The 15,146-nt window shown below is 42.0% G+C and overlaps 1 protein-coding gene across 1 annotated transcript in view; it reads left to right on the top strand.

The window, feature by feature from the left end:
• Nucleotides 1-205: 205 nt before the first annotated feature.
• LOC115076489 overlaps nucleotides 206-15,146 on the top strand; it is a 49,141-nt gene continuing 34,200 nt past the window's right edge. Inside the window, exon 1 of the mRNA XM_029578032.1 lies at nucleotides 206-423. Within this exon, the coding sequence (XP_029433892.1) occupies nucleotides 375-423 (49 nt within the window). The 5' untranslated portion in view covers nucleotides 206-374. The remainder of the gene's footprint in view (nucleotides 424-15,146) is intronic.

The following is a 15,146-nucleotide window of genomic DNA, read 5'->3' as shown; positions in this document are numbered from 1 at the left end:
CCCCTGAATCAAAATCTGAGATAGCCCCATGCAGTCTCAACTAATACATGGGAAAAAGATCAAATTAATCACGCCATTTATTAAAAGCTATTTTCTTTTTCTGGAAATGTATTATACTAGAATTTAGTGCTAAAGACCGCTGGAGGGATATCTTTCTACTTAGCTGACGTTTGTGTTGGCTACCTGGAAATGGCTGTACAAGTCCACGAAGCTTATGTGCTTTTCACAGCTGTGCTATCTCGCCAAGGAAATGTTGCAATCAGATAGGGTTATTCTCGTCATCTCACCCATCCTCTCTTCCTTCCTCTTTTCTTTTTCCTGCTTCTCAGCGTTTTCTCTCTTGCAGTTCAGTGTGTGATGGGGATTCAGATACGATGCCTGCACTGCTTCATCTCTGCCTCCTCCTCCTCTTCTCAGCCCAGGGTAAGCCGCTCTCAGTCCCATTCCTCTCCAGTCCTTTCCTGATTTTGGAGTTCAGTGCTCGCGTGAGGTGAGATGTAGGTGCGGGGTATATTGTAACAAGGGCTAGGTTTAGTGGGACCCGGTTACACTTTGGAATCGCTGTGCTTTGGCCAGGGAGCTGCAGGATGAAGTTCTCTGCACAGAAGGCGCATGCTGATGAGAACAACACCGAGTCGGGTGGCACCTTGAGCCAGCAGGATCAGTGTGAGAGGGTTCAGGCTCCGAGTAATCTTCCCCTCCAGCCATCTGACGGCGAGGGGACCTGTGTCACCCAAGCAGTCATCCTGTGGGGCACAGAAGGAGAACCGTTAAAAAGATATAACCCCCAACCTGGAAGGGGGCGCATAAAATGTGAGAGGGTCTGGCACTTGGGGGAGCCGAGTGGTAATCTCTCAGGAAAAGGGGTTCAGAGGGAATGCGGGTCAAGCCGATGGTGTAGTGGACCCAGGCCCAGAGGCAAGGAGGGTGAACATCAGGCCTGAGCTTGATAGGGATCTCAAGCTTAGCAGAATCCCCTCTATGATCCCCCCTAACATTGCTATGACCCTTACCTAAACCACACCACACCAGAAAGATGGAGCTCACGCCAAAACCATAATCAAACAACAAATGTTTATTTCCTGGTGGGTACCGGCCTTTAGAGGGTAAAGATAGTGATTAGAGCAGGGTGCATAGGTTTGCTCAGCCAGGGAGAGGTGGTGACAGAAAAATGGAGAAAATGGAAAAGTTGTAAGTCACAACAACAGCAGCAGTTACACCCTAAAGGTCACCGTTCCTTATATTCCTTTTAAGTCGCCAATTCTCTTAAGGCCGAGTTTTAAAAGGCCTTCATGCGCAGAATTGGGGAGACGTGCATGTGCCAGGCAGATGTTCGGACGCCCACAGGCACGAGCGTATAACCCGATACCTGCATTGGAAGGGCTAAAAGAAAAAGGGCTGGGCCGGGACAGTGCCATTAGGCCTGGACCCGCTGAAACGCGTGCCGGGAGCTGACCGGACCATGTAAACTGTTGCTGCTCCGGACTGCGGGTAAGAAACAAACAAAAAAAAAAAACCAAGGGTAGTCAGCAGCAGAGGTGTAGCCACAGGTGGACCTGGGTGGGCCATGGCCTACCCGCTATGGGCTCAGGCCCACCCAAACAGAGCTGCCCGACTCCACAGCAGCAAGGTGCTGACCTGCCCGCAAGCACAGGATCAGACCCTTGATGGTGCAATAAGGACCTGCCCACGGGGATCCCACCCGCCTGCAGGCACATGAGCAGACCCCCCGCGGCGCACTGAACATCTGCCTGCGAGGGATCCACAACCCCCCTCCTCCCCCCCCCCCGCAGGCTGAAAAGGACGACGGCGGCCTAGCAAAGAACAGCCCACAAGGGTATCACTTCCAGTGGGCCGAAGATGAGCACAGGAGGTGAGGGAGGCAGGCTGTGAAAGGTAAGGGAGAGGTGAGAATGTCTTACTCCCTCACCTTCCCATCTACCTCACTCACTCAGCTTCCTTTACCTCCACTTTCTTCTTATTGAGAAGGGAGAAGAGGTAAAAGGAACTGAGCAAAATAAGTGGAAGGGAAGAGAAGGGAGAGGGTTGTGATTGAGGGGAGGGGTGAGTGAGAGGCAAGGGAAGGAAAGGGAATGGAAGAGGAGTGACAGAGGAAAGGTGGTGAGAGGGGAGGGAAGTAATTGAAGGGAAGGAGGAGAAAGTGGAAAGAAGGAAGGAAAGGAAGGAGTAGTGAGAAGAAAGAAAAGGAGTGAATGAGGGGGAAGGGGATGAGTGAGAGGGAAGGAAAGAGGGTGGATGTGAGAGGGAAGGGAAGGAGTGAGAGGCAAGGGGAAAAAGGAAGGGTTGACTGAGAGGGAAGGGGAAGGGAAGAAATGAGTGAGAGGGAAGGGGGAAGAGAAGGAATGAGAGGGAAGGGAAGGACTGAGTTAGAGGGAAGGGGGAAGTGAAGAAATGAATGAAAGGGAAGGGGAAAGGAAAGGGGTGAGTGAGAGGGAAGGGGGAAAGGGGAAAGGGAAGGAGCAAGAACAAGGTAGGCAGAGAGAGAATGATGTGAGAGTCATTTCTCGCATGTGTGTGTGTATGAGAGTAAAGGTGGATGAGTGTGAGAGAGGATGGGGGTTTGTGTTTGCATATGGAAGCCTGAGAGTGAGAGCCTGTGTGTATGTGTCTATGTGTGTGAGAGAGAGAGATGTTAGATTCCATATTAGGAGTTACCACTCATGAAAAGGATCTGGGCATCATAGTGGAAAATACTGTGAAAGGATCTGTTCATGCGTGGCGTTGGTCAAAAAAACAAACAGAATGTTAGGAATTATTAGGAGAGTGGGAGCCTGTTTGTGAGAATAGAGAGAGCATGTGAGAGCGAGAGTCTGTGTGTGTGTGTGTGTGTAAAGGAGGAAGGGAAGAATATAGGAGGAGAGAGAAGAAATAGAAGAGTAACACTGTAGGAAGAATTACGAAAAGACTGACAAGGGAAAAGTGGAAAAAGAGACCAGGACCAACTGATTAGAAAAACAAAAATATCAGACAAAGGTTAAAAAAAAAAATTAAAATGTGATTTTTTTTAGCAATTGGAGTCTGCCATCTTTGGGTCGGTGCATTTCTTATGTATTTGCTTTAGAGTTCCACTTTTCAGAGTCGAGTTTCTCACGATTTCTGTTTTGGTTTGTCTGCATGTTTTGGTTTCTAATTTGCAGTCCCTTATTTCTCTGTTAGATAAGGGTGGGTCTGTGTTCTGCTAGCGTGGATTTTCTCTGTAGGGATCTGTACCAGCCCAGCTTGTTCGCTTTGTCCATAGGTGGTGTATTAATGTTCTGGGGCCTGATGCAATATTTGTATTGCTGCCTTTTATAAATAAGAGTGCTGTTTGATGCTTAAGAGTTAGTGCTGTGATTGTATGGAATGACAAGGTTCTAGGGGTCTTTATTATTTTTTGCAGGGGTTTGTTCACTTCACAAAGTGTTTAGCAGTGGAAGGATTTTGTTTTGCTGAGGTGATACCAGAATTTGAATTCGTTTTTCTTTTGCATGTTGGATTGATCACTATTTGTACAGCTCAAAGACCAATCCCAAAGTCCTTTGTCAACACGGTCTCAAACCTAATCCCAACCCTACTAGCCTTGTAACATAGTTTTTGAGTTATACCCTTGGTTTGTTCACCAGTTTCATGATCCTAGTTCTGTATGCCCTTGTTCAATGTAATTGCACTCTATGAGGCCCTGTTTCTGTTACATTGTAAACCGAATTGATTTGTATACTCTTACAAGAAATTCGGTATATGAAACTGTTAAATAAATAAATAAATAAATTGTAAAGTGATCTGTCCTAATTCTGCTCTGCACTTGTTCTTATGATTATGATTAGTGCTATTTTATTGTAGTTGTGATGATTTCTGCCTTTCTAGAAAAAATCCATTGATATTTGTTTTATTACACGTTTGGATCTGAATGTTATGGTTTTTTGCTTTTTACATGAAATTCTTATGTATTTAAAACTACAATAACATTAATACAGATGAATAAGACAATGTTAATGTTGGTAAGTGCTTGAAATAATTAATGTAAAATATTTGAAAGTTGCCCTCATGATGCGTAACAGCTGTTGTAGGCCACTTAGAAATTCTTTGTCGGTGCACTCTAAGGCATTATTTATGGATAAGAGCACAACTAGCAGGGCTCAGGCCTGTATGCCTACTGCCCAGCCATGTTAACCGTGGGCCCCCCCCCAGTTTGGGCTACACCATTGGTCAGTGGGGTTTTAGGGGTCGTGGCGGATAGGGTAAAAGGGAGGCAGGTTAGGTAGGAGGTTTAGGACTCCAAGCTCACCTTCAAAGGTCAGGTCCAGGCTGAGCCAAGGCTGCCTTCCTTAAGAACCTAAGAACATGCCTATACTGGGTCAGACCAAGGGTCCATCAAGCCCAGCATCCTGTTTCCAACAGTGGCCAATCCAGGCCATAAGAACCTGGCAAGTACCCAAAAACTAAGTCTATTCCATGTTACCGATGCTAGTAATAGCAGTGGCTATTTTCTAAATCAACTTAATTAATAGCAGGTAATGGACTTCTCCAAGAACTTATCCAATCCTTTTTTAAACACAGCGACATCAACCATCTCCACCCCCTTCTTAGAGGTCCTGGCCTTTGCTGCAATCCTCCAAACCTGCAGGATCTCCCACCTTGATGAACAAAACTCGCTTTCCATCAGGACTCCAAAAACCCCAGCTGGCCCCTTACATCTCATACAGAACATGGCAGCACGTATCCTGCTGAATGCAAAACAGTTTGAAAAGGTCACACAAATCTTAAACTCCCTGCTCTGGCTAACGTTACGTCCCCGAACCCTAAGTGGCTGTGCCCCCCCTCCCCCTTTACCTAAGCCAACAACTAAAACATGATACGGCCTCTCGCCCTCTGCAGTCACTGCCACAAATGCATCCAATGGAGTCATCACTACCTGGTCGATTTTAAAAGCCCTCCACACGCCAAGGCCAAGAGATATGCATGCGACTAGGCCCAGCTCGCACCCTACTGCATAATTTTACTTCTGTTATGGATGGTGTGTAAGTTATAAAATGTATAAAACCAGGCGAGACAGCGGGGTTTGAAGGCTCAGGGCTAATAGGGTAAATGTTAGCTGGGAGGGGGGTTAGGAAATCCTTTCCTTTCCTGGGGTGAACTGGGAATGAACTGGGGAAACGGATAATTGCATTGGCGCACGCATCTACTAAACCCCCCTCCCCCACACTCATGCGATAGATGCAGCATTTGTAATGTCATATATAGTGTCTCTTGTATGTACTAGTTAAAGATAATGTATATTATTGTATATAATCCTTTTGTTCTTATTGTATATAATACTTTTTGGAGTATATAATTTATATAAGGTTATCCAGGGTGTATAAGGTTCCCTTATTGAGTGTATAATTTGCAATGCTACTTATTATGTTCTTCTGTTGTTTTCCATCAGGTACTGTTCCTTTTTCTCCTCTTCCTGTTTTTCCCTCTCTTCTCTCGACCCTTCTCTCTTCCTATCTGCTCCCTCTCCCCCCACCCTGGTTTTTGTAATTTCCTCCTTCACTTATATTGTAAACCGGCATGATGTACCCATGAATGTCGATATATAAAAGCTAATAAGTAAATAAATAAATAAACATGTACGTGCGTATAGCCGGTTCTATAACAGGCGCACGTATAAGCGCATGCGTTATAAAATCGCTGCGTCCATGCGTGCACATGTGCACTCACACGCTGGTCTTAAAAATTCACCTCTAAGAGCGTAAAGCCTCACTAGGACCAGAGAGAGGATCTACTCAGGACTGGCTCCCGCACTCAACACCAGACTGGCAACTCATCTACTGTTCGTCTGGACACACCTCAAAACATGGCTAATCAAAACCGCCTTCTGTGTCCGACAGCCCATCCCCTTGCTAGTGAGTCTGAGTTTAAAACACTCGCACAGTGTCACTATCATAAAACCTGCATCTGAACACATCTTCACTTCCCATCCTTTATTACATAATTTGTGTTATTAATTTATTCTTTTCATTTTATTTCATTGTATTCTATTATTTATGTGCCTTACTCAGTACTGTCCCTGTAATGTTATACCCTTTCTCAATATATATTTTGATCTGCTGTAACATGTTTTGGGCTCTCCTGCTGGAAAAGTATGAAACAAATAAATTGTGATGATGGGAGACGGTGTGGTGCTTTATGTCCGGGATGGCATAGAGTCCAACATGAGGCCTGCATGAGGCTAAATGCACAACTGAATCTTTATGGGTAGAAATCCCTTGTGTGTCAGGGAAGACTACAGTGATAGGAGTATACTACCATCCACCTGGTCAAGATGGCGAGACTGACAATGAAATGCTAAGAGAAATTAGGGAAGCTAACCAAATTGGTAGTGCGGTAATAATGGGAGACTTCAATTACCTCACAAATTAAACGTCGCATAGGTTATAATTTTTTAGATTTTTTTATGTGCATAGAATTTATCTGGAACAGTGGACCATCATAACACCCTTGGTTTTTTAGGCAGTAAGCCACACTTTCAACCTTACAGGGTCATGTTTAATCAACGGTCCATTAAATGTCTTTTGTCTTCTTTATTCAAATGTTCTCTTACTCCTTCTTTTTTATCTTTTTTATAATTAGTAAAATCCTTTGTAATAAATTCAAAGACGGAATTGCCTTACTTGTGCGGAGCGCCGCTGCGCTTCCGACCTTTATCTCCTGTGCCGCCGCGCTATTATCTCCAGCGCTGTCGTGCTTTACTTTGCAATAAATTTAAGACGGAATTGCCTTACTTGTGCGGAGCGCCGCTGCGCTTCCGACCTTTATCTCCTGTGCCGCCGCGCTATTATCTCCAGCGCTGTCGTGCTTTGTAGGCGAAAAATACTTCTGGGTTTTTTGTTGAACTTCCGATTGAATGTGCTCACACACTTTAGAGCTCCTGCAGTCCGACGTACGTTTCGCGATTTGCGCTGCTTCAGGGACTGATCGGGAAGTTGTAGAGTCTAGGCTTGAAAAAATGCAAGGTTAATTCCCGCCAAGATAGCTTCGATATTTAAATGCTACTATCCAGTTCATATGGTATTTAATACCTATGGAGATAAAAATAGAACTAGTACCACACATATATTACTTTTGCACAAGTACTGCTTAGCAAAAAAAGGCACTTTTCCCCATGGATTACATTTCCTTCTTACCGCATTCAGCCGCCTAATCCTCTTGTCGGCGTTGTACTGAATTGCCGCGAGATCTGGCATGATTTTATAGGATCACCATACTGCACCTGTGTGTGTTGATTTGACAGGTGTGGATTCACATAAAGTGAATCCACTCGATTTCTTTATTAAGACCACCAGGGGTCACTGTGCGCAGTTGAAAAATCCAACGTTGTTCACATTGGCGTAGTTTCTTGATTCGACCTCCCTTTCTCCAGTGTGGGTGAATTACTTCTAAAATTGTCCATTTAATGTCTAGAAAATTGTGATGGTATTCTTTGAAATGTGCAACTAAAGGTTCCTCCAACCGGTCAGTGTTGAGACAACATTTATGTTCCATTAGTCTAATTCTAAACGGACGTTTAGTCATGCCCACATAAATCAGTGGGCATGGACAAATGATAGCATATACCACAAAGGAAGATCTACATGATGTTTGAGGCAACCCCACTATCTGACCTGAAGGTAGTGTGATAGTGGTCTGTGGAGATTTTAAAGTGCAATGAGCACAATTTACACAATCTATGATGGGGTCCAGTATGTTCACCGGTTCATTGAAACTCGAATGGACCACCTGATCTTTTATATTTCTGCCTCGAGAATATGCTATCCGAATGGGTTCCTTAAATGTTGGGTGGATTTCTTGGAGGATTGACCAGTGTCTCCGAATGGCTCTACTAATCATTGGGGTGGCCAATGTATGTCTTATCACCAAGGTCTGCTGGTTCGAATCCTCACGCTATCTTGGCAAGAACATAAAATCCCGGTTTGAATAGAGGGCTCGGCGATAAGCTTTTTTAACACTGGATAAAGGGTATCCTCGCTGCAAGAATCTATCTGCCAATGCTTGGGCCTGTTTTTTGAATTCAAAGTTGTCCGTACATATTCGTCTTATTCGCATGAATTGTCCTACGGGTAAATTCAACTTAAATGTGGCAGGGTGAAAACTGTCAAATCTTAAGAGATTGTTGCGGTCACTTGGTTTTCGATACAGAGTGGTGGTCACAGAATCTTCGTTTTTAGTTATAAGGATATCTAAGTATGATATATTTTGATGGTGAAAATTTATAGTAAATTTTAGGCATGAATTCTGCGAGTTAAGCCAAGCGTGAAATTCCAATAAGGAGGTTTGCGATCCTTCCCATATGATGAACACGTCATCTATATATCTTTTCCAATGTTTCAAAGATGATGACCATGGGTTTTGTTGTATATATTGGTCTTCAAAGGCTGATACAAATAGATTCGCTACATCTGGTGCCATGGCGGCTCCCATAGCCGTTCCCCGAATTTGTAGATAAAATTTATCTTGAAATGAGAAGTAATTATGACTCAACGTTAGATGCAATAACTCAATGATGTAAGATGTAGGTATCCGTTGAGGATATGGGCGTTTTTTTAAGACCATTGATATTACAGTGAGCAATTCCTCTTGCGGGATTACTGTATATAGCGACTCAATATCCATGGTGACCAACAGACTTTGATTGGATAAGGTGACTGTAGACAAGAATTGGAGCATGTGAGATGTATCTTTAATGTATGAAAATGATTGTGACACAAATGGCTGTAATAGTTTATCCAAAAAAATAGAGATAGGTTCCAGAACGGATTCTTTCGCCGAGACGATGGGTCTTCCAGGTGGGGTTTGCAGATTTTTGTGAATCTTTGGTACTATATATAATACTGGGATTCTTGGGTATTTATTAATGAGGAAATCACATTCACTCTTTGTGAGGAACTTCTGTTGGAAACCAAGCTCTACTATACGTAATACCTCCGCTTGTATACTATCCGTGGGATCTGCTTCCAGTACTTGATAAAATGCTCTGTCTGAAAGTTGGCGTAGTGCTTCTTGTGTGTATGCCTCAGTACTCATTACTACAACCGCACCTCCCTTATCAGCTGGTTTTATTACTATATCACGTCTGTCTTGTAATTGATGTAGTGCCTGTGATTCTTCTCTAGTGAGATTAAAGTAGGAATGATGTTGTGATTTTTCTATATTTTCAACTTCATGCAACACCAATGTGGAAAAAGTATTGATGGCTGCATCTCCTGGTGGAGGTGGACTCCATTTCGATTTCAGTTTCACAATGGGAGTAATGGCTAGTGATGGACTTACTGTAGGAGATTGAGATAAGTAAATTTTTCTTTGGAGCTGTCGAATAAATTTGTGAAAGTCACAGCGGAACTGAAATGGATCATGTCTTTGAGTTGGCACAAAATTTAAACCTTTATTTAGTACCTTTTCTTCAAGTGCAGACAGAGGATTCCCCGATATATTAATCACTGCTGATGCAGTGGCCAATCCGTTTGTCCCGGGGTTTGTTTGGTGGAAGGGTACTGCGACCTGGTTCTCGGTCGGTTCCACTCGGTATGTTGGTAATTTCGGGACCCTCTCCTTCTGCCTCTGTATGTTTGTCCTCGTTGTCCTCTCTGATATGTGGGTTTTGAAGCATCTCCTAAAGGGTGTTCTTCATCACTTCCTGATGAGTTATCTGAGGTGTTGAAGGTGACTTTCCTGGGTTTCTGATTTAACCAAGGGTAAATTACTCCTTGTTTGTAATCCCCTTCATCCCTGTGGAATTTTTCAATCTTAGATATCTTAATTTCTTCCTTGAACTTTTCCATTGACTGCTTAAACTCCTGCAAGGTGGTGTCAAATAGATCTAATGCTATCTTGCTTTTTAAGGACTCCAACATGGTGTCTGATTGTTGTCTTATTTCTTGGGAAATTTTACGTGTCTGACTCACAATTAGTAACATTAGGTCCATTGAGCATTTATTAAGTACATGGGACCATTGTTCTAAGAATTCCGGATATTCAGTATAGATTTTAGGTTCTTTCACCATTCTGAGCCCTCGTGGGATACGCTGATGTTTTAGATATTCAACCATGGTGACTCCATGTAATTCTGTGCGTATCCACCGTTTATGTAGCATTGTTAGTTCAGTCCAACTTGAGGATGTACTGATGGTTGTATCTGAGCCATCAGAAAACAAAGATTCACTCTGTAACGCATCATTCAGCTGATCATCTGAAAAGCTGAGAATGTTACTCCATTTGGGGTGTGCCATTATCTTTCGATTACTGTATATACGTGAACACCACTATATAAGAACAGTTAATTATTAAGTGCAACGAACTACACTTATCTCACAAATTAAACGTCGTATAGGTTATAATTTTTTAGATTTTTTTATGTGCATAGAATTTATCTGGAACAGTGGACCATCATAACACCCTTGGTTTTTTAGGCAGTAAGCCACACTTTCAACCTTACAGGGTCATGTTTAATCATCGGTCCATTAAATGTCTTTTGTCTTCTTTATTCAAATGTTCTCTTACTCCTTCTTTTTTATCTTTTTATAATTAGTAAAATCCTTTGTAATAAATTCAAAGACGGAATTGCCTTACTTGTGCGGAGCGCCGCTGCGCTTCCGACCTTTATCTCCTGTGCCGCCGCGCTATTATCTCCAGCGCTGTCGTGCTTTACTTTGCAATAAATTTAAGACGGAATTGCCTTACTTGTGCGGAGTGCCGCTGCGCTTCCGACCTTTATCTCCTGTGCCGCCGCGCTATTATCTCCAGCGCTGTCGTGCTTTGTAGGCGAAAAATACTTCTGGGTTTTTTGTTGAACTTCCGATTGAATGTGCTCACACACTTTAGAGCTCCTGCAGTCCGACGTACGTTTCGCGATTTGCGCTGCTTCAGGGACTGATCGGGAAGTTGTAGAGTCTAGGCTTGAAAAAATGCAAGGTTAATTCCCGCCAAGATAGCTTCGATATTTAAATGCTACTATCCAGTTCATATGGTATTTAATACCTATGGAGATAAAAATAGAACTAGTACCACACATATATTACTTTTGCACAAGTACTGCTTAGCAAAAAAAGGCACTTTTCCCCATGGATTACATTTCCTTCTTACCGCATTCAGCCGCCTAATCCTCTTGTCGGCGTTGTACTGAATTGCCGCGAGATCTGGCATGATTTTATAGGATCACCATACTGCACCTGTGTGTGTTGATTTGACAGGTGTGGATTCACATAAAGTGAATCCACTCGATTTCTTTATTAAGACCACCAGGGGTCACTGTGCGCAGTTGAAAAATCCAACGTTGTTCACATTGGCGTAGTTTCTTGATTCGAAAGTGTGGCTTACTGCCTAAAAAACCAAGGGTGTTATGATGGTCCACTGTTCCAGATAAATTCTATGCACATAAAAAAATCTAAAAAATTATAACCTATGCGACGTTTAATTTGTGAGATAAGTGTAGTTCGTTGCACTTAATAATTAACTGTTCTTATATAGTAGACTTCAATTACCCCAATATAGACTGGGTAAATGTATCATCGGGACACGCTAGAGAGATAAAGTTCCTGGATGGAATAAATGATAGCTTTATGGAGCAATTGGTTCAGGAACCGACGAGAGAAGGAGCAATTTTAGATCTAATTCTCAGTGGAGCACAGGATTTGGTGAGAGAGGTAATGATGGTGGGGCCGCTTGGCAATAGTGATCATAATATGATCAAATTTGAATTAATGACTGGAAGGGGGACAGTAAGCAAATCCATGGCTCTCGTGCTAAACTTTCAAAAGGGAAACTTTGATAAAATGAGAAAAATTGTTAGAAAAAAACTGAAAGGAGCAGCTACAAAAGTAAAAAATGTGCAAGAGGCGTGGTCATTGTTAAAAAATACCATTGTAGAAGCACAGTCCACATGTATTCCACACATTAAGAAAGGTGGAAAGAAGGCAAAACGAGTACCAGCATGGTTAAAAGGGCAAGTGAAAGAAGCTATTTTAGCCAAAAGATCTTCATTCAAAAATTGGAAGAAGGATCCAACAGAAGAAAATAGGATAATGCATAAGCATTGGCAAGTTAAATGTAAGACATTGATAAGACAGGCTAAGAGAGAATTTGAAAAGAAGTTGGCCATAGAGGCAAAAACTCACAGTAAAAACTTTTAAAAATATATCCGAAGCAGAAAGCCTGTGAGGGAGTCAGTTGGACCATTAGATGATTGAGGGGTTAAAGGGGCACTTAGAGAGGATAAGGCCATCGCGGAAAGATTAAATGATTTCTTTGCTTCAGTGTTTACTGAAGAGGATGTTGGGGAGGTACCCGTACTGGAAAAGGTTTTCATGGGTAATGATTCAGATGGACTGAACCAAATCACAGTGAACCTAGAAGATGTGGTAGGCCTGATTGACAAACTGAAGAGTAGTAAATCACCTGGACCCGATGGTATACACCCCAGAGTTCTGAAGGAACTAAATAATGAAATTTCAGACCTAATAGTAAAAATTTGTAACCTATCATTAAAATCATCCATTGTACCTGAAGACTGGAGGATAGCTAATGTAACCCCAATATTTAAAAAGGGCTCCAGGAGTGATCCGGGAAACTACAGACCGGATAGCCTGACTTCAGTACCAGGAAAAATAGTGGAAAGTGTTCTAAACATCAAAATCACAGAACATATAGAAAGACATGGTTTAATGGAACAAAGTCAGCATGGCGTTACCCAAGGCAAGTCTTGCCTCACAAATCTGCTTCACCTTTTTGAAGGAGTTAATAAACATGTGGATAAAGGTGAACCGGTAGATGTTGTGTACTTGGATTTTCAGAAGGCGTTTGACAAAGTTCCTCATGAGAGGCTTCTAGGAAAAGTAAAAAGTCATGGGATAGATGGCGATGTCCTTTCGTGGATTACAAACTGGCTAAAAGACAGGAAACAGAGGGTAGGATTAAATGGACAATTTTCTCAGTGGAAGGGAGTGGACAGTGGAGTGCCTCAGGGATCTGTATTGGGACCCTTACTTTTCAATATATTTATAAATGATCTGGAAAGAAATACGATGAGTGAGATAATCAAATTTGCAGATGATACAAAATTGTTCAGAGTAGTTAAATCACAAGCAGATTGTGATAAATTGCAGGAAGACCTTGTGAGACTGGAAAATTGGGTATCAAAATGGCAGATAAAATTTAATGTGGATAAGTGCAAGGTGATGCATATAGGGAAAAATAACCCATGCTATAGTTACACAATGTTAGGTTCCATATTAGGTGCTACTACCCAAGAAAGAGATCTAGGCGTCATAGTGGATAACACATTGAAATCTTTGGTTCAGTGTGCTGCGGCAGTCAAAAAAGCAAACAGAATGTTGGGAATTATTAGAAAGGGAATGGTGAATAAAACGGAAAATGTCATAATGCCTCTATATTGCTCCATGGTGAGACCGCACTTTGAATACTGTATATAATTCTGGTCGCCGCTTCTCAAAAAAGATATAGTTGCGATGGAGAAGGTACAGAGAAGGGCTACCAAAATGATAAGGGGAATGGAACAGCTCCCCTATGAGGAAAGACTAAAGAGGTTAGGACTTTTCAGCTTGGAGAAGAGACGGCTGAGGGGGGATATGATAGAGGTGTTTAAAATCATGAGAGGTCTAGAATGGGTAGATGTGAATTGGTTATTTACTCTTTCGGATAATAGAAAGACTAGGGAGCACTCCATGAAGTTAGCATGTGGCACATTTAAAACTAATCGTAGAAAGTTCTTTTTCACTCAACGCACAATTAAACTCTGGAATTTGTTGCCAGAGGATATGGTTAGTACAGTTAGTATAGCTGTGTTTAAAAAAGGATTGGATAAGTTCTTGGAGGAGAAGTCCATTACCTGATATTAATTAAGTTGACTTAGAAAATAGCCACTGCTATTACTAGCAATGGTAATATGGAATAGACTTAGTGTTTGGGTACTTGCCAGGTTCTTATGGCCTGGATTGGCCATTGTTGGAAACAGGATGCTGGGCTTGATGGACCCTTGGTCTGACCCAGTATGGCATGTTCTTATGTTCTTAACACTGGGAGCCATTGTTAACCCCCATAGCTATACCGTGCTTTTGCAAGTAGAAAGTGTCCTTAAAATGAAAATAGTTATTAAACAAGACAATTCTAGCTAGCTGAATAATAAAAAAACAGTTGGGATTCAATGAGGTCTTGGTCTGTTATTCAAAACAATCTCTACAATAGTTAAAGCCTCTTCTTGTGGTACATTTGTGTATAAAGATTGAATGTCCAAAGGGACAAGATAGCAGGAAGAAATATCAAAATGAATGTCTCCAAGTTAATCAACATATGTGTGGTATCTCGGATATAAGATTTAGCAGATTGCACAGCTTCATGCAAAAAAGAATCAACAAAGATAGAGAAAGGTTCCAGAAGGGACTGAACAGACGAGATGACTGGATGTCCAGGTGGATGGAACAGATTCTTATGTATTTTGGGTATTGTATAAAAAACTGGGATTTTTGGATATTTTTGTAAAAGGAAATTCTCACACGATTAGTCTAAAAATCAAGTTCTTTCTTTTCATCCAAAAGAGCAGAAATCTGTTGCATTATTTCAAGTGAAGGATCTGCTTCTAATTTTTCATAAAACGTTTGATCAGATAATTGCCGATTAGCCTCAGCTTCCTGTTGAAGGCTACTTTGTATAACCAGCAGGTTTGATCACTGAAGAGTGGTCTTTAGACAATTGCTGGATAGCTTCCCATTCAATTTTAGAAAGATTATAAAAGACACCGCGCTTTCTTTTATCACAGAAATATCAATTTTAGCCGAAGGATGACAAAAGAAAAACAGTTTAATTTGAAGTAACCGAAACAATTTAAACAAGTTAATCTGACAGCAGAAAGGATCATATCTATATGAAGGAATGAAAGAAAGTCTTTCTCCGAAGCAGACAATTAAACTGAGACACCGTCTTACCAGAAATATTTAATACGGTAGATCTGAATTTTGACTAAATTGAGATCTCGTATTGGGTCTTCACCACTGCTGCTCTGATTGCCATTGACTGCCCTGATATGTGCGGCGGGGGAGCCGGGAAGTCATGATTTGAATCTAAAATAAGGAGGCTGAGGATCAATGTTGTTAGTA

This window comes from Rhinatrema bivittatum, chromosome 15, assembly GCF_901001135.1.
Source record: "Rhinatrema bivittatum chromosome 15, aRhiBiv1.1, whole genome shotgun sequence".
Taxonomy (NCBI): Eukaryota; Metazoa; Chordata; class Amphibia; order Gymnophiona; family Rhinatrematidae; genus Rhinatrema; species Rhinatrema bivittatum.
This window is presented reverse-complemented; position numbering and strand designations above follow the sequence as displayed.